At 39.0% G+C, this 24,679-nt stretch overlaps 1 protein-coding gene across 7 annotated transcripts in view; it reads right to left on the minus strand.

Moving 5' to 3' along the window:
• Positions 1-24,679, minus strand: part of Frmpd1 (FERM and PDZ domain containing 1) — a 161,969-nt gene that overhangs the window by 37,002 nt on the left and 100,288 nt on the right. For 6 of the 7 annotated variants that reach the window (XM_074051424.1, XM_074051422.1, XM_074051423.1 and 3 more), the window contains one exon: positions 12,482-12,586. In XM_074051424.1, the coding sequence (XP_073907525.1) occupies positions 12,482-12,582 (101 nt within the window). In that variant the 5' untranslated portion in view covers positions 12,583-12,586. Of the gene's footprint in view, positions 1-12,481; positions 12,587-16,921; positions 16,962-24,679 lie in introns of all 7 variants that reach the window. The other variant, XM_074051428.1, reaches the window with a different exon arrangement.

A 24,679-nucleotide genomic window follows, 5' to 3' on the forward strand; every position in this document is an offset into this window, starting at 1 on the left:
CATAAGAAACAAAAACCAAAAAACCACCTATAAAAAGGCCTTTCTAAATACAATAGAATATGCTACACTGGAAGGAAAAGACCAACACTTGTGTTCATTAAAGAAAAGCAACAGGATAATTACTACTTAATATTGCAAGAGAAAAACTTATACTTTATTGGGGAAGGAAAAATGATAGTAATAGCAAAAAGCATAGAAAATGGATACTGCCTGCCTCCCACCCCCCCGCAGTAGTAGGATTTGAACTCAGGGCCTAGTGTTTGCTAGGTGGTCACTCTCATGCCCCCAGCCCTTTTTACTTTTCTTTTTTTTCTTTAATTGCCACTTTTCAAATAGGATCTTGCATTTAAGCCCAGGTTAGCCTTGGACCAAGATCCTCCTATTTATGCTTCTGCAGAGCTGAGATAACAGGTATGCACCACTACATTCAGTTTTCTATTAATTGAGACGGGGCGGGGGGGGGGGGTCTTGCAAACTTTTTGCCTGGGGCTGTCCTCAAACTGCAATCTTCCCAATCTCTGCCTTCCAAGTAGCTAGGATATAGGTGTGAGCCACTGCACCTGGCATTTTTTTTTAATAGCAAATGAGGACATACCTAGAAGATGATGAACAAAGAGAATTCCTATGCTATGAAGTTAGTGGAGTTTCAGGATTCAAACATAAAACACAGCTACAAAAACCTTCAGCAACTCATTAAGAACACACCAGTTGAATGTATATTAGGAGTCAGGCATTTTTGATGAGCTAATGCTAAACAGCTAGAAAATGCCATGAGAGGATACAAGTAACAAAATTAGTGGTGTGATTTATTTAACTTAAGGCAAGAGAGATTTATTTGAGGAGAATAATGTAACTTTCCTTGATGCAATAAAGGAAGATACAAGTAACTGAGCTGAGCTCCTGGGAGGGGAAAGATTAAATATTGAAAAAATAAAAGGTCAAAGTTAAAATGTAGGTTTGATGTAATATGGACTAAAAAATGCTTCCAGATTAGAGAATGAACTTGAGAAAGTAATGGGAACAGAAATGATCATGTGAGCATTATCTATAAGTGAATTAGTAAATATATATGTCTGTTCACAACCCTCTGCCTCTTCCCTCATTGCTGGAATTACAGATGTGCATCACCACACCTGGTCTCCTGATAGGCTGCTGGGAGGCAGACTTCAAACTCGAGCTACTTTCATCAGTAGGTACTGTCATACAACCTTTAGGGCAGGGAAGGCCTCACATGTAAATTTAAGTTTTCTAATGGCCACATGAAAAGAAAAAAAGAAGGAAAAATAATATGTTAGTAATATATCTCTACTTAAAATAGACTATCTAAAGTTCCACAATTTTAACATGTAATTTAATACAAAAATTGATATTTTACAGTCTTTTTGTATTGTCCTCAAAATCCAGTATGTCTTTTACACTTATAGTGCATATCATTTATTTTTATCAGATAATTTACAGTTGAAAAGAAAAATTTCTGTCCAATTTATTCCAAGCATTCTTAAAAGTTTCCCCATAACTGAATTACTGGTCTTCAAATTAAAGTGAATTAAATAAGATTAAATGTTAAGTACCTCAGCCACACTTGTCACACTTCAAAGGTTTAATAGCCATCTATGGGCAGAGGTGACCACACTGACAGCATAAATCTAGAACCTGTGAACATGAGACTCTGACATACAAAAAGAAAACGTACAACTTCAAAACTGAAATTAATAGATATTGGAGCAAATACCTAAAAATGTAGCTCTGTGTCAATTTATCAAATCTTAACATAGTTGTATAAAATATTCATTGTGAGCTATGGGTATGTTGCATGTGTTATGTTTGACACAATACAGAATGGGCCTCAAAAGTATGAGAAAACTAAAGGCCCAGAACTCTAATGTGCTCCTACTGCAGAGGCAATGATCACAACTTCACGCTGTGGCCTTGACCAGCAACACTACCTAGAAAATCCTCTAAATGTCTGGCAGTTCCTCAAACATCCACACATGGAGTACAGTAAGTCTAGCAATTCTACTCCTGGGTAATTATCCAAGAGAAAAGAAAATATATGTCCTCACAAAAACTTGTTCATTAATGTTTTATCACTAGTCCTCAGCTCCCCAGCTGCCCCAGCTGGAGGGTGTCAGGCTAAATCAAGGTTCTGCTCAAATGCCACCTTGTCCTTCTTTGATGTCCTAGCTGACATAACTCCTCTCTTCGCAGAGCCCTGAGCTGCTCCTGTGACCAAGAGTACCACAACTTTTACCAAAAGCTATCTGATCCCAAATATCCTACTCTTAACAGACTCCATGTTCCCTGGAAGCAGGAACCACATAAGACCATCTCTGTATCTCTCACAGCATCAAGCGAAGCTCTTTGCTCACAGGAAGGAGTGGTGCTAATTGCTGAACAAAGGAGCAAAATACTAAACATACCCAGTGTGGTATCCCTGAGATAGCAGTGCCTCTCACAGAATTCGCAGAAGGTGAAGCTACTAATAAATAGCTAATTGAATGTAAGTTGCAGAGTTCAATGCCTGCCATTTTCCTTTACGTTTGCTTAATTTGATATGCCACACAGCCCCATGACTATTGTCCTAAGTTTATTGTCCTTAGTGGGATGAGTATTTACCATGTCCCAGAGCTCAGTAAGTGGTATCATGAGGATGAGGCCAGTGGCCCAGGCCAGACTCCTGAGGGCCACGCCTGTTCTTTCCCTGCTCTCATTCCTAATGTCCTATCAGTCCCAACACCAAGATCTCTAAAGATGCCTCTCTCTTTCCATTTCTGCAGCTACTAGTCCTGCTGACAGGTTTCTGCAATGGGCTCCTTTTCTCTTTCCTGAATGATTCTCCATCCAGCAGCCAGGTTGATCTTACAGATGCAGCCCCATGTCTTCCCCAACTGAATGGTCTAATTCAAACTCCTGAATATGGCTTAACATAGCTCCAGCCTCTAAGACCAATCAATTCATTTTTTAAAAAATATTTTCATTCCAGCCAAACTAGTCTCCTTTGAGATTTTTAAACACATTGGCCTTTGGACAAACCCTTTTCTCTGCCTAAAATCTTTCTGACCTCCAACACATATGTATACACAGACATGCACATGTCTTTCTTCCTTTCTTCCCCCCTTCCTCCTTCCTCCTTCCTTCAATCTTTCCTTCCTTCCTTTGTTCTTTCCATCCTTCCTTCCTATCTCTTGCTCTTTCTTTTTCTCCCTCCCTCCCTTTTTCTCCCTCTTTCTCCTTTCCCCAACATACCTAACCATTCACTCTACCTGCTCAACCCCTACTCAGTCTTCTGGTTTTGGTGGAAATATCTCCATCTGCTCAATGTACCCACAGAACCATGCATCCCTTATTGAAACATACATTATATTCATAATGACCAATGCAAGGCTTCTTATTCCAGACTAGTTCATGTAGCAAAAACTGAGCCTTCCTTGTTCCATGTGCTGAACTCAATGCCAGCCATAGAATAAGTCTTAATAAATGGAGAACAAAAGAAAGAACAAACCTTACCACAGGGTGTCAACAGAATCTGTGTTGGTGCTTTCTAAATGAGTGGGCTTCAGTCATTTGACATTTTCCATTCTGAAGGGGGCATTCTTCAACAGTGGTAGACAAATGAGGCCCCACTGTGTTGATTAATCCCTGAATAGTGTCAGTGGCTTTGGCCCAAAGTCTGGATTTGACATTTTCCCTAAAGGCCGTGTTCCAGCTTTTGTTTGGAAAGGGATTATCTAAGTACACAACCAAACTGTGGCCTCTCTCACAGAGAACATTTAATATTTGACAGTAAGCTAAAAGAAAATGATTTCTGGACAAAATTTCCTTCTCTGATACATCTTATAAATATCAAACTAAGCACGAATCCAAAAACATACGTCTGCTGTCTTGGTAATGGTTTCAAACCATAAATCTGAGGTCAATTCTGTGATCCTACACTGAAAAAGCATAAGACCCATCATTACACTAATGAAATTCCTGTCAGATAACTGGATTTACCTTAAAGTAAAACTAGAAAATACATATTAGATTTATCATGAAAACAGTCCTAAGGGTAGTTCTAAATTTTATGGGTCACAACTTCGTACTGATCTGATCAATCACACTGAAAAGAAAAATTACAGATGGAAAAAGACTGTGTTTCAAATATTCTCTGGCTTTTTATCTGCTCTCTGATATGCTGGGAAATGTATTTTACCTGTGTCCTGTAACAACAGAGAATTCGCCTTCATGTTCCAGCAGGATGTGGAAAAACTATTTTAAATCTATGTTTAAACACTTTATTATGTTCAGCTTCAGTGATTTTTAAAAGCTAAGTCTGGTATAAACTGGATTTTGTAATGTAAAGTCTATTCAAAGAAAGCAGAGATAGAGGCAGTAATCTATACCAGGAAGAAAGTTAGCATGTACTCATAATCATAGGGATATTCTTGTGCTTGTGACCATTTTTAGGGGGTCATTCAATGAAGATATTGTAAGTATCATACTCCCACTGTTGAGAGGAGAATAAATTCTTCTGCCAAAAAGAGGATTGGTAGGGGGTGAGTATGGTGGTCTGTGCCTGTAATCCCAGTTTCTTGAGAGGTAGAGGTCCCAGAGGCCCAGGCAAAAGTGCAAGAAACAAATTAAAAGAAAAATGACTGGGGGGTGTAGCTCAAGAGGTAGAGAACACTGCCTTTATTTCTGCCTGGCAAGCACAAGGCCCTGAATTCAATGCCAAAAAGAAAGAAGAAGGGAGAGGGAGAGATGGGATTCAGGAAGAATCCTACTGGTATAGACTATTGCCTTTATTTATGCTTCCTTTCAACAGACTTTAAATTATGTGGCAGATGTAGTTCAGACTATTCTCGAATTTTTCCACTTTTGCCTCTAGGTCAAGAAGAAATAAAAACCTGGTACCTGATAGGGTCTTTCTAGACCACTAGGAATATTAAAAAGATCAAATCAAGTCAATTCTATTATATTTAGCAAGTAGGCTACTTATAGTTGAAATGAACAAGTAAATTTGGAAAGCCAGTAGCAAGGGCTCTGACACCAAGACATCATAGTAAGTGTACACATGTGTATACATGTATGCATGTGCATGCCTGTGTGCACACTTGTGGGTGTGTGCACATGGGGCATGAATGTGCTTGGTGTCAAGGTGTGTGCAGACACGGGCGTATACGTCAATATTAAGATTCAAGTAAGGCTAAAAGAAATCTTTTCAAACCCTAAAGCTAAAACCAAGTAGTAGTGAAGAAGGCATGAAATTGCATTAAGCTCTTTATGTTTCTTTAGATTTTGCTCTATGGAGCTAACGTTTTTAGATTAAGCATAAGAGAATTCAGAGACTCTCCTGTTAATTGTTGTAATAATGGAATTAAATTATTCCATAGTTTATATGGCAGAAAAGGTGGGTCAGAGTGAAAGCTCTGAAAATGAAGCATATGAAAAGCCTATTTTAATAGGTAGTAAGATGTGTAATTGTATAGGAGGGTAAATAGATTTGACATAGCTGTACAAAAACAGGCAGTGAGATCAATGGAATGGAACGCTAGCCCAGAAACGGATCTAGTCTCCCACTCACGGATGCAGAAATATCAATCTACAATAAAGGAGGATCTAGGAAGAACCAGTCAATCAAGAAGGGGAAGACTGCTCACAGTTAATGGTGACACAGACAGCTACTTACTATTTCAGAAAAAAATCAAGTTAGATTTCCAAGCATATCTTAAAATAAACTCTATATTAAATAATTAAATATGAAATATTTTTAACTATTAATTGAATAGAAAATTAAACTTGTATTGGGTGGATATTGTTGTACATGCTTAGAAGCAGCTGATGACATCATCAAGGAAAGAATTCCATTTAAGAATCGAAAAATGGAAAGTTTTATAGGGGAAAATTGACATAATTAAGTGGAAAGGTATACTGTAATCTGTCTTTCTCATTTTATTCCTAGTTAATACAAAGCTATAAGGAAGATGACAATTGAATTGAAAGCAAAATGATTAAAAATTAAGTAGTTTGTGATAGATTTTCATAGTAGTTTGTATTGCATTACTATTGTTATTTTTTTGGCAGTGCTATGAATCAGGGCCTTGTATATACAAAGTATATGCTGTACCATTGAGCTACATCCCAGCCTTGCATTTATTGCATTATGTATATAAGAATTCAAAACATGCTGAGTGCTGGTGGCTCCTGCCTGTAGTCCTAGCTACTTGGGAGGCTGAGGTCAGGAGGATCAAGGCTTGAGGCCAGCCCAGGCAAATAGTTTAAGAGACCCCATTTTGTAAATAAGCAGAGCAAAATGGACTGGAGGTGTGGTTCAGGTGATAGAGAATTTGCTTGGCAAGCATGAAGCCCTTTGTTCAAACCTCTGTCCCATCAGAAAAAGAAAAAAATCAAAACATGGTGGGTGTGGTGGTTCACACCTGTGATCCTAGCTACTCGGGAAGTGGAGATCTGGAGGATCAATGTTCAAGGCCAGCCCAGGCAAAAAGTTAGCACGACCCCATCTCAACCAACCAATAAACAGAGTGTAGTACCTCATGCTTGTGATCCCAGCTACTTGGGAGGCATAGGTAAGGGGGATGGTGGTCCAAGCCAGCCTAGGGGAAAAACCACAACCACAAGAACCTATCTGAAAAATAACTAAAGCAAAAAGGCTGGGGGTCACTGACGAATGGATTAAGAAAATGTGGTATCTATACACAATGGAATTTTATGCAGCCATGAAGAAGAACGAAATGTTATCATTCGCTGGTAAATGGATGGAATTGGAGAACATCATTCTGAGTGAGGTTAGCCTGGCTCAAAAAACCAAAAATCGTATGTTCTCCCTCATATGTGGACATTAGATCAAGGGCAAACACAACAAGGGGATTGGACTATGAGCACATGATAAAAGTGAGAGCACACAAGGGAGGGGTGAGGATAGGTAAGACACCTAAAAAACTAGCTAGCATTTGTTGCCCTTAACGCAGAGAAACTAAAGCAGATACCTTAAAGCAACTGAGGCCAATAGGAGAAGGGGACCAGGAACTAGAGAAAAGGTTAGATCAAAAAGAATTAACCTAGAAGGTAACACCCACGCACAGGAAATTAATGTGAGTCAATGCCCTGTATAGCTATCCTTATCTCAACCAGCAAAACCCCTTGTTCCTTCCTATTATTGCTTATACTCTCTCTACAACAAAATTAGAAATAAGGGCAAAATAGTTTCTGCTGGGTATTGAGGGGGTGGGGGGGAGAGGGAGGGGGCGGAGTGGGTGGTAAGGGAGGGGGTGGGGGCAGGGGGGAGAAATGAACCAAGCCTTGTATGCACATATGAATAATAAAAGAAAAAAAAAAAGGCTGGGGGTATAATAGAGTGCCTACCTAGCAAGCAAGAGGCCTTGAGTTCAAACTTCAGTACCACCAAAAACAAAAAACAAATTGTATTGAGAGGCCATTTGAGACTAGCTATTTCTAAAACGACAGATACTTTAAATACTATTTGTTAGTGGAATATGAAATCAAGGGGTCATAGAGGAGTCACTCAGCTTCATCTTATCTAAATAAATTTTCATAGTTACAGGTGTCACTAGGTTTATACCTGCCCAAGCACACTCAGTCAAACCAGTGCCACTATCCAAATTTGACTGACTATAACAATAACCTCTAATGTCATTTAAAATTTAAGAAATCAAAGCACCTTTGAAAGTTGACACTCCCTCAGTGAAACACCTGTGTAAGAAGCATAACGCTCTAACATTATCCCCCACCCCAGGGCATAAAAGTTATTGATTCACTTAATAACATTTGGGAATGGTTATGTTTGACTAATTTACTCCTAGATAATTCACTTGGAGACAGAAATAAAGTTTAAATCTTATGAGAAAAAATGCCAATTAGAAGAAAAGTAAGTACAAAGCTGAAATGATTAGAAATTTTTAAGTCTGGAAAAATAACAGAAAATTCATATAAAATGATAGGACTACATATGAATGTCCATGTTTCTTTTTTCTGAACCACAGAAAATATTTCAATGTACTTCCTTCATTGCTGGCTCCAGCTACCAGGAAACTCAGAGCTAATGCTAACATTCAAACGTTAAATCCTAATACTGTAAGCCATCAAAGAGTCCTCTGGGAAGAAGGAAGGATAGAAAATTTTAAAATATTTAAATAAGTAATACAGTCTTTCCTGTGAAAGCCCTTTCAATGAAAATGTCTTGAACATCTAGTACATAGCATGTACTCTGCCAGGACTGAGACTTGTAAAACAAGACAATGATGGTCCCTGGTATCATGTGTGACAGCAGGGTTAGGAGAGAAGGGTCTTACAATAGACAGGTGTGTATGGGAGTACCAATGAACAATTAAATACATGCCCACCTTATTCTAAAGTTGACGAGTGGGTCAGTACTGTGGAGAAAACAATCTGGGGATGGACCCACTATGCTTTAGGTGGTCAGGAAAGGCTTCTTTTTTTTTTTTTTATTTTTCCTTTTGCAGTACTGGGGCTTGAACTCAGGGCCTACAACTTGAGCCACTCCATCAGCCCTTTTTTGTGATTTTTTTTTTTCGAGGTAGGGTCTCCCAGACTATTTGCCCAGGCTGGCTTTGAACTGCGATCCTCCTAATCTCTGCCTCCTGAGTAGCTAGGATTATAGGTGTGAGCCACTAGTGCCTGGCAGGAGAGGCCTCTGAACAAAGGTGGTAGTTAAACTTGACTACCACCTAGGAGAGGAGGAAAAAAGAACCTTCTAGGCCATAAGAGAGGAGGAAAAAAGAACCTTCTAGGCCATAAGAGAGGAGGAAAAAAGAACCTTCTAGGCCATAAGAGAGGAGGAAAAAAGAACCTTCTAGGCCAAATGAAGAGCAAGTATAAATCCTCCAAAAGAAGAAAAGTTTGATTCATTCCATGAATACAAAGGAAGTGAAATAATAGAGACTGGTAAGCAAGAGGAACAAGGTGAGGTTGGAAAGTCAAGTGGGATCAGTCAGGAAGGGACCTGTAGGCTGTGGCATGCTGGGTGAACCAGTGAATGGTTGGGGTAGGGTGGGCAGGGTGGAACCAGAGGGACAGGAGCCTTTTTGCATTTTGAAATGTGCCTGCAGGCAGTGTCCCCAGGGACAGCAGCCAGTAGCTCTGAGATAGCTGCACTGGGTGCAGGGCATTCAGGATGACTTTTGGGGTCCTAGATTAAGCAAATGTGTGGCAGGTGTTTCCATTTATTACACTCCTGAGGAATGTAATTATTTACCTTCAAGGCCTGGCATTTTCAAGTCCACATCATTTTAACTTTGTTTCTTTTTTTTTTTCCAAGTACTGGGGATTGAACTCAGGACCCTGCACTTGCTAAGAAGGTGCTCTATCACTTGAGCCACTCCACCAGCTCTAATTCTTCATCATTTTAAAGCAATCTGAGGATGCTAAGAACCCAGCCTATATCGAGGTTGCAGGATTAGAGATGAAAAGCAATTTAAACAAGTCACTCGTAGACTCTTTCTAGAAACACAGATACAAAATGTTGTCTCCCATGGGTGCTGATAGGAACCTTTCTTTTCCTTTTTCTCAAGTATTTAGGAAAACAAACTTCCCTCTGCCAAAGAAGATACTTTTTTAAAAAAGAGAACACACAAATGGAAAGATGTTCAGTGTTATTAGCCATCAGGGAAAGGCAGGTCAAAACCACAGAGAGACCACTGCATACCTACTGGGATGGCTACAATCAAAAAGACAGAGGACAGCAAGTGTTGGCAAGGCAGTGGAGACCCTGGCCCCTCACACACTGTTGGTCCAAATGTAAAATGGTACAGCTACTTTAGAAAGCAGTCTGGCAGTTCCTCCAAAGACCAGACATAGTCACTCCACGCCCCAGACATTCTACACCTAAGAAGCTACACCAGGGAACTGAAAACATATGCTCAAACAAAAACTTTTACACAAATGTTCATAGTGGCATAATTCAAAGCAGTCAAAAAGTGGTAACCAGGCTGAAAGAAAGACTCAAGTGGTACAGTGCCTGCCTAACAAGTGTAAGGCCCTGAGTTCAAACCCTAGTACCACAAAAAAGTAAGTGGAAACTGAGATGTTTATATCATACAAACATTAACTTTCATATATTATACATGAGTTTATATATCAAACCAAATGTTTGTGTCATATCAACTGATGAACAGACAAAGAAACTCTTCCATAGTGGAATATTATTGGCATAAAAAGGAATGAAATACTGATTCATACCACAACATGACTGAATCTTGGACACACTTGGCTAAGTGAAAGAAGCCATGCACAAATGACCCCCCACTGCACATCTGAAATGTGCAGATTAAGCAAATATATAGAGGTAGAAAGCAGGTTAGTGGTTACCTGGAAATAGGTGAGGGGCAAATAGAAAATGACTGCTGGTGGGGATGGGGTTTCTTTCTGGAGTGTTGAAAATGTTCTAAAATTAGATTATGGTGCACAATAGTTGCAAAATTCTGCACATTTTCACAAATGTATGCTTAAAAGGGCTGCACTATATCCTTTGAATTTTATGATATGTAAAATACGCCTCAAAAAGGATGTGGGAAAAAGACTTGCTAGAGGTCAATGTTACCTTTCAAGTACATTCTATGAGATAAGTAGGATGTTACAGGTTTCCAAGGTCAAAAAGTTAGGCAACATCAAGTTAAACAGGCCTCTTTTCTGCAGAACCTTTCAGAGCCTGTCATTTCCCAAACACAGCTGGCCACGGAACCTTTTCTGAGCGGAGCGGCATAACACTGGACTAGGTTTTGCAGAGCCTACTTTGGGAAACGAGATGCTTCATAGTTTTTCCATTCATTCATCAATCACTACCTGACCTCCTGGAATACTTCTGCAAGTCAGTCACTCCCGGGCTTCAGAGATGAGGTGAATACTCTCCCTGACTTTACAGAAGTCTGGGCTTGAAGAAAGAAAAGGCACGTGCTCAAATGAGTTAAACACACTGGGAAAAGCAGAAAGCTGAGGCTATAGTGCAAATCCCCTGGGGCACCATGGGAGAAACTCATTCTGATTGTTGACTTGGGGGCAACATGTCATGGGAGACTCAGCACTTAAGCTAGGCCTTAAACTCTGGGTGGGTTCTAGACACAGGGAGATGGGAGGACGGGGTCTGTGCAGAAGCCCAGGTCCAAGGGGCAAAGGAAATGAAGAGTGGTTGTAGTAGGGAACAAGGAGTATTCACTTGAGCATAATATGAACTGAGCAGAATAAAAGATAAATGGGCTAAGGGATCAGTCGCAGGCAACCTTGAAATGTCAAACTGAATGATGCTCAAAATTTTATCCTATACAAAAATGGGACTTGGGAGGACCAAGGTCCAAAGTCAGCCAGGACAAAAAAATTACCGAGATGTCATCCCAAACAAACAAGCTGGGTGTGACAGTACGTGCCTGTCATTCCAGCTACTCAGGAGGCACAGGTAGTAGGATCATGGTCCAAGGCTAGTCATAGGCAAAAATCTCGAGACCCTATTTGAAAAATAACTAAAGCAAAAAGGGCTAGAGGCATGGCTCAAATAGAGAGTGCTTGCCTAGCAAAAGCAAGATCCTGAGTTCAAACCCAAGTACTATCAAAAGAAAAAATAAAAAGAAATGGGGGCACATGAACGGTTTCTGAGCTGTGTGGAAGTGGTCCTAGTAAACAAGGACCACTGAGCCTCGGGTGTTTCATCTGTAAAATGGGGCTAATTCTGCTGGCCTTATCTCATCCCAGCGGTGAAGATCAGAGAACCTGGCTGGCTGGCAGCACAGCTCCCAGCAGAGCTCATCACTCAGCAGCAGAACAGCTGTTTCCAGTTCCTTCCGAAGACTGAATGTGTGTCTCAGAAACACCCGACATGTGATATTTCATCTCTGTGGCAGGGCCAGATGGGAAATCCGAGATGGAAAAGGAAGGCTTTGAAACAGCATGTTTGAAAGTTCTCCTGTAGCAGTCAAATCAGATCTGTATTTGATTTCATTTTATTTTGTTAGAATGAAATACAGACTACAGGGAAGGAACAGCTGCTGGAAACAAAGACTGGGAAGAAACGTAAACAGCAGATTGCTTGACACTCACATCAAGACAAGGGGTGCGTGGGAGAGAGAGAGAGAGAGAGAGAGAGAGAGAGAGAGAGAGAGAGAGAGATGGAGACAGAGAGTAAAGAGTAAGTCTTTGAGCATGTGTTCCACACAGTAAGTGTGTGCACATATCCAAGTATATTATGCATGTGTTTGTGTAAATAAGCCCAGCTTTGTGTGAGTGTGTCTGTTTCTGTAAATGTGTGTGTAAGTTCGGGGTAAGTGTGTCTGTGTGTATGTGGGTGTGGGTTGAGGACAGAAGTACAGGGAAAGGCATCCCAGCTGACTTGCTGACCTGTCTACAAGTCTCCCACCCTGTGGCAGAAGAACAAAGCAAGCCAGAGACAGTGCTCCCTACTGCTGCCAGGGCCACCGACTCCCACAGATGGAAATGTGTGCTAGTCCAGGAGCCTTACCTGGCTGAGCTGTCCCGGGAGCGCCGAAGCCATCTTGCCACCATTTGTTCTATTCTGTGTGATTTCCGAGTCTGGAATAAACTGGCCTCCAGCTCTTCCATCTACCTGAAAGGAAGAAGGGTGTTCTTAATTTATCTTTTTTTTTTTTTTTTTTTTTTACAGTACTAGGGTTTGAACTTGGGGTCTCACGCTTACTAGGCAGGTGCTCTACCACTTGAGCCACTCCACCAGCAAGAAGGGTGTTCTTAAGAAGCCAACCAAAACACTGGGCCAAGTCTCATCAGTGTGGTGCTTCTGTGTTTGGCCATTTGAAGACCTGCTGAGCACACAGCCAGTGCTCTCCTTCTGTCTGGGTGCCACATAACAGTCCACATCTACAGGGTGAACACATCAGCCACCAGCCCTGTGGAGCCCAGTCTTGGAAGTGGCTTTCTATCTTACACATACGGCAAGAGAATAAAGGTGAGGTTTCTCAGACTTAGTGCCCACAGTGAGAAACACACCTGGCCATTCTGCCCAAAATCTGTGAGCATCCCCAGACAACACAGTTCAAGTCTGCCTGCATCAGGAACTATGGATACACGGCAGCAAACCACGGCCTTGCACTTGCTAGCCAGGCTCTCTGTCACTTGAGTCAAACCCCCAGCTCTTTTTGACTTTAGTTATTTTTCAAATAGTGTCTTACACTTTGTGCCTGGGGCCAGCTTCAGACTGAGATTCCCTTACCTATGTCTCCTGTATAGTTGGTATTACAGGCTTGAACCACCACACCTGACTTGTTTGTTGAGAAGGGATTTTACTAACTTTTTGTCTGGACTGGCCTTGAACTGCAATCCTGCTCCCTGGTAGCTGGGCATGGCAGCATTTTTAATCATGTCATTGGGCATATTCTCCTGAATGCTGCTTCTTTTGCTCAATATTTTCTATGTGATTTTTGAATAGGTAATTAAATTAATTCACTTGTATAATTCAACACCAGGTCATTAAAAACTACATCTACAATGAAAGGTTTGCCTTCCATCTTGACTTGCCCCCATCCACCCTCCCATGCTCATACTAGGCTCTGGCTCTCTGTTTGTCCTTCCAGAGTTTCTTTGTGCCTACAGAGGCAAAAACAAATACAGATTTTATATTTCCTCTTAACACAGAGTAGCACACCATACACATTGCTCTGCACCACGCTTTTTTCTCTTTAGAATATTTATCCTTGATATCTTTTCACATCAGTACATAGAACCATTCTTCATTCTTTTTGACAACTACTGAGGACTCTATTGTATGAATGTATTGTAATTTAATATGTACATACGATGGAGGACTCGTTGATAGACATTTGGATTATAGCCAATCTTTTGCTCTTATAAACAATACTACAATGAATTATGCTATACGTATATCATTTCTGCATGTATGCAATTATAAGTCTGGATGGGTTCCCAAATATTCAATTGCTAAGTCAAAATTCACATGCATTTGGGCTTTGATGGATGTCATCAGGTTACCAAGAAAAAAAATAGAGATATGAATATGTGCTTGAGATTAATGTTTCATAAATCAATACAGATTGATATTTTTCTACTTTCTAGTCTCTCTCACTTTTTAAAATACTGGTCTCAACTCACCAAATTAATTTCATAACCCAATAAATAACCACAGAAACTAAGATAGGATGTGGGGATATAAACGTGGATATAGAGCAAATGAAAATGAATTATAAGAGATTACGTTGCTTAAGGCTGCACAGATGCATTTGTTTTAAGGAAACACAGTTTTAAGGAAAATATAAGCCATCTAAGATGGCCCTATGAGAGACAGAAAATCTAAAAAGACAGTTACCATAGAAGAGAAATTAAAGAGTATATCTTTCTCCCATCAAAAGCCAAAGTGAATTCTTATGAATCTATAAGATAAAGTTCACCCTAGTGATTTATTTTTATTTTATTTCAAATAAACTTTTAATTCAGGAATAATTATAGACATATAAAAAGGTTGCAATGATAACAATGAGTTACCATAAGACCTTCATTTAGCTTTCCCTATGTTAACATCTTACACAATCTTTGTGCTTTTTCAAGATTAAGAAGTTAACATTGGCACAACTCTATCAACCAACCTGTAGACTATATTCACATCTCACCAGTTTTTCCACTTAAGTTCCTTTTCTGTTCCAGAATGCAATCCAGGGTACCACATTGCATTTAGCCACCTTCATTAATTTTCCTCCACTGCTATATCAACTATTCTAGAGTGTAAAGAAGGAAAGTTCCCACATGCTTTTAAGGAGCAAGTGTAACACTGATAGCAGTTCTGACAAAAACCATTCAGTAAAGTAAAAATGCAATCTCCCTTATGAATATGAAAGTGAATGCTTAAAAAATATTAGCAAATAGATCCCAGCAGCAACCAACAGAGCAATAGTGGGGTCATCCTTGACAGTGCAAAGAAAGAGAACTAAGTAAGGCATACAAAATGAACACAAGACACCAAATCACTTTGAAAACCTGGAGATTTACGCATTTCAGTCAAATATAAGCCAAATGCAAACGAATGAACAAAAGGCTACCATGAACATAGGCTAAAATCAAAAGTAAATTCCATCAAGGACTGTGTCCCTCTAGCTTTACTGTACAATAGGGACATCAGACCTGAATACTGTCTTCCATTCTAGACATCTCACTTTTTAAAAAAAGTATAAAAATAATAACAGACTTCTGGTTAAACATGGTGATTTGAAACAGTCTTATAGGGTTTAGTTTTTTTCTCAACCCTATAAATCACAGTAAAGGAATAAAAAGGTATAAACCCAGAGGATAACAAATACAGGGGAGAAGACATAGAGAAGAGATGTCAACAATGTCTGGAAGACAGGAAGCGTTTGGAAGAGAAGGAGCTGAGTTTGCAGAACAATGGACAAAGAAACCAACATGCTTTCAGAGGAGGATCATAATGAAAAGTGAGCAGACTCAGCCCGTGGCTCAGGAATTAGAGGCAGCAGGGCTGGAAATATGGAAACAACTGGCTATGAGCAGCAAATGGATCCACAGTCCCCACTGCACTCCACTTGCCTATGTAGACAACTATCCGTTCCCTGTCCTACTGGAGACAAGGGACTTGATTGCTAGAAAAATCAAATAAGAAAGCCTCGGGAAGACCAGGCACAATCGTGGTGCAGGAATAAAAGTAGAAGGACTAAGTCAAACTATCTTTTCTTTTTAGACAAGGTACTGTTACGTAGCCTGGGGCGGGGTGGGGCTTAAACTTTAAATTTCCTGTCTCAGCTTCCTGAGTGTTGGGATTACAGAGAGGTACCACCAAACCTGTCTAAACTCTTTTAACTGAGTCATAGAGCCTCCATGTCCTTCCTTTGCACAACTCCTAGAATATTGGCAGCTAGGACTTTATAGCTCAAGCAAAAAATTAAAGAATTCTTCTCTGGAAAACTGACTAGCAGAAGTGAAAGCACTTCAGCCATGGACACTCGCAGACTGCCCTGGTGGCAAGGCACTTGCTGCCAGCTCACCCCGCCTGGAAACTATTCACCACAGAGCATGACCCATTGTGCATAGCTTTTTGTCATCTGTTTACTGTTTCTGTCCTACCTGCAAATGGATATTTCAGGAAAGCCTGCACAAAAAACAGATGAAAACAAATAGAAGAATTCAGGAGTAACAGAGACAGTTCAGGAAACAGAAGAAAAAAGTCTTTCATTTATATCCTCAAAAAGATATTACATCAATAAAATGTCTTTTTCTATGAAAATGTAAATGATCAGAGAATAAGGATGAAGACTTAAAAGTTAAAAATACAATAGTTGAAATAAATAATTTACTTAAAAATTTTAAAAAAGGTAATCCATGATATATTATAGAAAGAGTAATGAAATGCCAAAGACTGAGAAAAAATAAAATACAATAAATGTGTAGTATCAATTCAGGAGGTTCACTACTCATCTAATATAAGTTTCAGAAGTACAGAATAAAGGAAGAGATATGGAAATTGTCAAATATTCAGTAAGATTTCCCTAAAGAACATAAATTTCTAGATTATGACTCGCTATTACACTGGGTGCAGCACCCGCCTGTAATCCCAGCTGTTTGGGAGGTGAGGCAAGTGGATCACAAATTTTGAGGCCAGTCTAGGAAACATAATGAGAGAGACCTCCATCCCCAAATCTATAATCGTCCTGTATAATGAATGAAAAAAAGATCCCAGCAAGAAACAACACTGTAAAAATTTTAAACTAGCAACAGAAAATATCTTCTAAAGGCTCAGAGGAACAAAATAGATGAAATATAAACATCTGAGACTGAAAATGGTACTGGGCTTAATAACAGGAGAGGAGACCGGAAAGCACTGAAGTCATGCCTTCACATTTCTGAAGGAAAATGACTGTCAATCCAGTAAAAACATTTTCAGATGTTCAAGTCTCAAAAGCTTTACCTCTCATGCACTCTTTCTCAGGATACTAGAGGATGTGCTCCTGAAAAACAAAGAAGTAAATAAAGAAGAAATGAGATACAGGAAATTGAGATGAAACAAAGACAAGAGGCGAAGGGGGAACCCAGGACGACTGTGAAGGTAATGCTCATATAAAAGACCTAGAGAGCAACCCACAGAGACTGGTGTGCGGAGACAGAGGTCTCAGGGAAAAGAAATAAGAATGGCTAATTCCGCGATTAGTTTGTGTAGAAAACTTCACTGAGGAGCTGTTGGAAGGCATAGGAAACATTAGTAATAAGAGCATGGAGAACTCAGTAAACCAAAAATGGGGAATTATGAAATATAAGAAACAGAAAAGGTAATACAAGAAAAGAAATAAAATTACAGCTCACTGCTTGGCTCTGCAAGGAACATTATTTACATTTTCATAATAACGTAAACACTGAAAAATGATTTTAAAAAACAGTAATATAATGATATTGATATGGTGACAGGAAACTAGTATAGTGACATAGTAGTTAAATCTCCATCTGTCAGAATAATTAGTGTTCAAAATTAATAATTAGGCAATAGTTGTAGAAATATGTTTCTCAGAAACAGGGAGAAAAATACCAGAGGAAACCACTAGAAGAGTGGGAAGAGATTGCTTCTAAGACATTAAGGTTGCTGGTTTCTATTAAAAGCCCTTAGTACTATTGTATTTTTTATTTTAAAAATTATTTTTAACTTTAAGTCAAAGTAATATATGCTTATAGTAAAATATATAAAAAAAATAACGAAAATAAAATCACTTATAATCTTACCTTCCAGAGTTACCAACTGATACTCGTGCATTCTTTTTCTAAGTTATGCATATATACATTTTTAAATTAAAATGAGAGCTTATACTTTTCTCACTTAGTTTCATGAGCATCATTCTATATTAATATTTAAGCACTTATACCATCATTTCAAATGACTTTATAAAAGTATTTTCTCTCATCATATCATAATTTATTCAACAACTCTACCATCAGAGATTTGTTTTGTTTCCAATTTTCACTAGTATAAAAGCTTTGCCACGAACATCCTTATTCATGGCAAATGGCCACTTGCCACGTGTTTTCTTGAGATAAATACCAAAAAGTGAAATCATTAGTTCTATGCATATATTCATCTTTAAAATCTGGATGACTATTGTCAAATTGCTTCCAAGAAGGAATTTATAGTTCTGCCAGGACAGACCTTTTCAAACACTGAATGTCATTTTTTTGGTGAATATTTGCCAATAGGATGGAAAACTGAGCACCTAATTATTGACTTAACCGTATCTATTTTGAGGATAAAAGTAAATATCCACATTCTCATAAAAACTGAATATTCTCATTTTAAAGCATTTGCTAATGGGATGGAAAGTAGCATCTAATTATTGATCTAAAGATTTTTTTAAACACAGAAAACAGAAGTAAATATCACACACAACTCCATCACATTAAAAATTATATAAAATAATCATCCTACTTCAGCATCCAACCCATCTCATCAGAGGTTAACCCAGTTAGCAATTTGGTATGTGTTGATACTAACTTTGCCATATTACATATCTTAAAATATCTTTTCCCACAAAAATGCAAAATACACTTTGCATTCTTTAACTTTTAAGTACATCCTGAGCATCTTTCCAGATCAGAGTGCATTGTAGCTTTGATTTGAGGTTCTTTAATTACCAGTACATCTGAACATTTTTTACATGCTGTGATCCTTTATATTTACTTTTTGCTACTTTCCTGTTTCTGGCTTTTCCTTATTTTTTCTATTGGAATGCTTACCTTCTTGTTACTTATTTGTAAAAGGTCTTCCAGAATAAATATTTTTTGCCAAGGACACAAAATCACATCTTTTACTGTGAAGCTTAGAATAGAGGATCAAAAATGTAGGTTTTGAGTTTCCTGAAAATATGGAGATAATTAGAGGACAGAAAAATAAATGTCTAGTAAAGGCCACAGGATATCGTTTCAAATATCAGTTGCCTTAGTGAGCCCTTCCATAAGGTCAAGTTAGCTGGCAATTACAGGATATGGATATTAACTTGGTCTTTCTTCTGTTTGAGCATCACGTTTTCAGGAGACTTGAAACCAATGAGAAATCAGAGAATACTGGGCTGGGGATGCCTAGCATTGGCAAGACTCTGATTTTTGTTTTTATTTTTGTTTAATGATTGTCAGTATTTTTGGTGGTACTGGAGTTTGAACTCAGGGCCTCACACTTGGTAGGCAGGCACTCTATCACTTGAGCCATGCCTGCAGCACCACAAGAAGGGAAGGGAGAGAAGGAGAGAAGAGGGGAGGGGAGGGGAGAATCAGGTGATGCTTATTCAACAAAAACTTGATCATTGTTCACAGACAGACAAAAGGCCACCATGTGGAAGATATTTATTCTGCATGATTCTGGAACACAAAGCCAGGATTAATGGGAGATTTTAGGTGAGACGAAATCAAGACCTCTGTAGTGTTCCTTGTACTCCAAGGGTGGAATGTGTTTTCTCAAGAATTATTAAAATTCCGGTCACTGACGGTATTCAGCAGGAGCTGAATAAGTAACTCTGCATGGATGTAGAAGGGGTACTACCTTGAAGCATAGGAACATGCTTCAGATGGCTTCTGCAGTTTTTTTCTAGCCATGCAATTTTTTTTTTGCAGTGTTAGAGATCAAACCCAGAGTCTACATGCATGACACACAAGTGCTCTTCCACTGAACTACATCCTTAACCCTTGGTTTTTTAAGACAAGGTCTTGTTATATAGTTCAGGCTAGCCTTGAACTCACTATATAGCCTAGGCTGGCCTCAAAATCCAGATCCTCCTACCTCAGCCTCCCAGTTACTGGAATTACGGGTGCTTGCTACCACGCCTAGCAACCATGCAATTTGCATTCTCCAACAGGCCTGGGAGCCAGGCAAGGTGACATCTGTTTTCTTCTGTCTTGAAATTCTAAAACCCCTTACCCCCTAGAGTATTTGGAAGTTCTAAAGTGAATACAGCAGTGGTAGATCAGAATTTCTCAGCTCTGTATCAGTCTCTGAATGACTGCACTTTTCAGGGATCTCAGACACATGCTTAGGACTGGAGACCAGCAAGTCTCTCCATTCCTGTTGAAGATCATCCAACTTTAGTGGTTACCCACAGGGTATTGTTAAGACACTGCTGCCAAGTACAATTTACCTGACTGATTTCTACACACATATGTTACTCTAATTAAAAGAATTAATTTGCAGGGTGGGGGCAGGGGGGAGAAATGACCCAAGCCTTGTATGCACATATGAATAATGAAAGAAAAAAAAAGAATTAATTTGCATTATATATCTGGATTGTGGGTAGGCACCCACCTTCATCCAGGGACCTCAAAGACCAAATAGATAACTACATCGAGCAAGCCATTAAAAGTGCTCCCTGACTCAGCGAGGTCTGAGCAGGAGAGTTTAAAGTCAAGAGGATAACCTGCTAATGGCTTTAATATTAGCCTCTGGGTTCCCAGGACTGATGGAACAGAGGAAAAGCTCCGTAATTCCCAAACATTCAAGTCTTCTCCATGAACCCACTGCCAAGGAGTCCTGTAATGGCTCTTTTGTTCATTGTAACCCATCTCCTTGTTAGAAAGTGGCTCTATCTAAAGCTGAATCCCACCTCTGCAGTAGTGTTGCCAGCTCTCTCTTCTAGAGAGAAGAGGCCTTTCTGGACTTCAACCTGGAAATCCTGTAGTCTTGAAGTCTCCTTGAAGATCTTCATTTTTCCTCAAATAGTTCCTCATAGGACAGTCACCACAGGTCAACCTCCTCTGGGCATGTACCACCTTGGCAAAAAAGCCTTTAAAATGCATACACACATTCTCAAACCGAACACACTTCTGGTTGTCTGGAACAAAATGAATATGAAAAGGCAAACCCTTTCAAAATATTTTAGAAATGGGTAAGTTGACTAAATATGGCAGGATGATAGTAATCTTAAACGCAAACAGATAATCAAAAATATAAACTTTCCAAAAGGGATACAAGAGATGATAATAAAAGAAAAGACGTCAGGTGGTACATGTGACAGTGAAGGACAGAAGAGAAACTAGCCCCAAATCACTTATACTAAATTGGTGATTTAAAATAAAATGGGATAACAATTCAAGTAGAACTGGCAGACTTAGAATCAGATGGAAGATATTCAACTCTCAAATAATAGGGACCAGCAAAGGAAAATGGAAAAGGAATGCAAAAATTATAATTAAAGAAACAGTGAGATTTTTGAGCTAAAAAAAAATGTGTTTCAAATACAAAGAACTCAAAAAGTAATTCTCATATATGCTGCAAGGAAGATTGCTTACACATCAACTCAAGTTCCCAAATTTCAAAGATTAAAAAATTATCCTTTGCCTATTATGTGTGAGGCTTTAAGTATGAGAGAAAGAGAGAGAGAGAGAGAGAGAGAGAGAGAGAGAGAGAGAGAGAGAGAGAGAGAGAGAAAATCATCTGTAAAAGAAAAGATTAGGCAGATATGTTTTCAGCACATTATGGAGGTATAGACTCAACTTCATTGTATTTTTTTTCTTTAGAAAATGTAAAAGCTTTATAAATGACATTTAGATTTCAAAATTTAAAGATACCCCTAAGACACCATTCTGTGATTTTTCAACCTACTAGTGAAGGACTTCTGTCAGCTTATTTTTTTTCCCTTTCACTGTTTCTTCTTTCCTCTTATTAAACTATTAGCAACTTGAGCATAGGAAGCCAGGTGTGGTGCTGCATGGTGGTACACGCCTGTAATCTCAGTCACTTGGGAGGTAGAAATGGGAGGAATACAAGTTCAAGACCAGCCCAGTCAAAAGGTTAGTGAGACACGGTCTCAAAAAAAAATGGCTTAAGTGGTAGGGCACTTGCTTAGCAAGTGCAAGGCACTGGGTTCAATCCCCAGTACCACACACACACACACACACACACACACACACACACACACAAACCCTTTTAAGAGCCATATCTTATCCCTACTTATTTTCTCTCAGGATATGTCATACAATAAGGCTTAATAAATATTTATTGAATGCCTGAATAATCACTTATACTAAATGAACAAAATTAACATAGAAGCAGAAATAAAGCAGAAAACTAGAATTAAATTTCTCTCAGAAGAGACAAAGTCAACATGGTTTTTTAGGAGACTGACAAAATCAACAAGTCAATGACACAAATTATTCTTGACAAAATGAGAAATGAGCAAAGACAGATAAACAGGGAAAAATATCAAGGAGCCCTGTACTTGTTATACAGAAATGATTTAGATAAGCAAAGTAAGATAGTGACTCTAGAGGAGGCCTTAGCAATGTATCTGTCTAGTCTATCTGCTAAATCATTCAACTCCAAAGAAGCAGACTCCTGGGTAACCAGGCCAGCTTCTAGAGTGGGGTCTCCCAAAATTTCCATATCAATCCTTTGGTGTATGTAAGTGAATTCTGGTATGGGATTTCCCTAGGCCAGGTAATTGGGCATAGTGGAAGACACACTTTCCATGTGGGGTCTTAAAGAAGAATCTGAGAGTCATGGAGGGAGATAACAGACAGGTTGATGCTGGTCTTTCCTGGGTGTGCTGAACATACCATTTGTCATATAAAAGATCTGATTTGCTAAGAATACAGTCACTGAAAAAACACTCAGTGCAAGTGATCAAGAATGAGAGACAAGTAAGATAACAGCCCTTGTATCAGAAAAAGGTCAGGGCTCAAGCTGTGCTCTGCCCAGTGGCAAAGGGTATCCGGCAAGGTGGATTGGATCACTAATTCTATTGTTTTCACAAATTACTTCCATCTTCAACTACCTACAGACTGATCAACCTCAGACTGTCAACTGAAACTGACACAGTTCAATATTTCTGTCCCCTAAAGCAAAGATCACCAGGAATAATAACAACAAGAAAATAAAACCTTTGAGTAAATCTATATCTGCAGAAGAAATCTGGAAAGTCAACTTTAAAAAATTATAAAAACAAAAACCTACACATACAACTTGATGTGGTATTGTGTTTATGAGAGAATTACTTCAAACTCTTCCAAAAATTAATAGGCAATATTTCTGAATAAAGAAAATGATTGTGTGACTAAATTCTCTTAATGATGCGAAGATAACCTTGAATTTAAAATCAGACACAAATTATACTCAAAACAAGGACATACAGATGAATTTCACCCATGAACCACTCACAAAGTTCTGAAATGACATCCCAGCTAGAAAATGTTAATAATTCTTCAAGCTGGGAGACAGGTATGCAAAGTATATTTTATTCTATTTTTTGTGTACATTTAAAAATTCTCAACAAACTTTTTTAAATAAAAAATTATTGCCAGGAAAATCAGAAGCAAAACATTAGATGGATTATGAACCATAACTGTATTGGATTTGCTCTAAGTGAGAAGAGCTCAATTAAAAGGAAACTATTGATGTATTTTATAATATACATAGAAAAATGAGTGGGGTAAATGAAGCTGGAAGTGACATGTAGCCCACTTTCCTTGTTTGGTTAATAAAAAAATACAAGGTGATCCAATGTTATCTTAGAAAGAAAAATATTCCACTTATAAGAGAAAACAGGACTGGGGGTTCAGGGAAAGGCTCTGAGTTCAAACCCCACTACCACTAAAAAAAAAAAAAGAAAGTAAGGGAAAACAAATTATAATATTCAATACATTAGAGCTGCTGGCCAATGCAATACAGTATGAACAAAAAATGAGAGTGAAACATAACACAGGAAGAACTTAAATGTGAATGTCTGCAGCTAGCATGATTGCATATAAGACTCAATTTCAAAATATAGGAGATCATGAATGATCTGAGAAGAATTGTTCACTGTGAAGATTTAAAAGGCTTTCAGAACAATCGCAAATACCAGAATGGGCTTTCTGTGTCCATGAAGCCTGAACTCGCTCAGTAAGACTCATCTAAATTCAAGAAGACAAATTTTGACTTAATGTAATTTCACTTTAATTTTTCTTTAAAAAATGTAAAACATACACAAAAAGCAGACAGAATAGCATCATGAATCTGCAGGCATCTGTTACTCAGTTTGAACACTTACCCATTTTGCCCATCCCATAAAGAATTTTTCATAACCAGAGCTATCAAAACTGCATTGGGTTGCCCTGCTGGAGAGAGAGCTTTTCATCACCAAAGTGCACAAGAATACAAAAGATATCAGTCGGTTAGGGACCCCATAAGCGATAATTAGGATTGGATGGGGGTGCCAGACGTGCTGGCACATGCCTATAATGCCAGCACTCAAGAGGCAGAGGCAAGAGAATCATGAGTTCCAGGCCAGCCTGGGCTACATAATGAGACCTTGTCAAAAAAAAAAAAAAAAAAAGGGCCAGGTGCAGTGGTTCACATCTGTAATCCCAGTTACTGGAGAGGCAGAGATTAGGAGGGTTATAGTTTGAGGCTGGGCGGGGCAAACATCACAATCAATAAGCTGGGAATGGCGGTTCATGCCTACAGTCCCAGCTACACAGGAGGTCATAGGCAGGAGGATCCCAGATTGACACTGGCCCTAGACAAAAACACGAGACTGTTGCTGAAAAATAACTAAAGCAAAAAAAAAAAAAGTGGGGGGGGGGCGGATAATGGTTCAAGTGGTAGAGCACCTGCCTAGCAAGCACAAGGCCCTGAGTTCAAACTCTACATGTATGGTGACTAGATCCATACATGCCTTCCAAACTGGGGTCACTAAGATTTAGGAAGAGAGACGAATTCAAA

This window comes from Castor canadensis, chromosome 13 (assembly GCF_047511655.1).
Source record: "Castor canadensis chromosome 13, mCasCan1.hap1v2, whole genome shotgun sequence".
NCBI classification, from domain to species: Eukaryota; Metazoa; Chordata; class Mammalia; order Rodentia; family Castoridae; genus Castor; species Castor canadensis.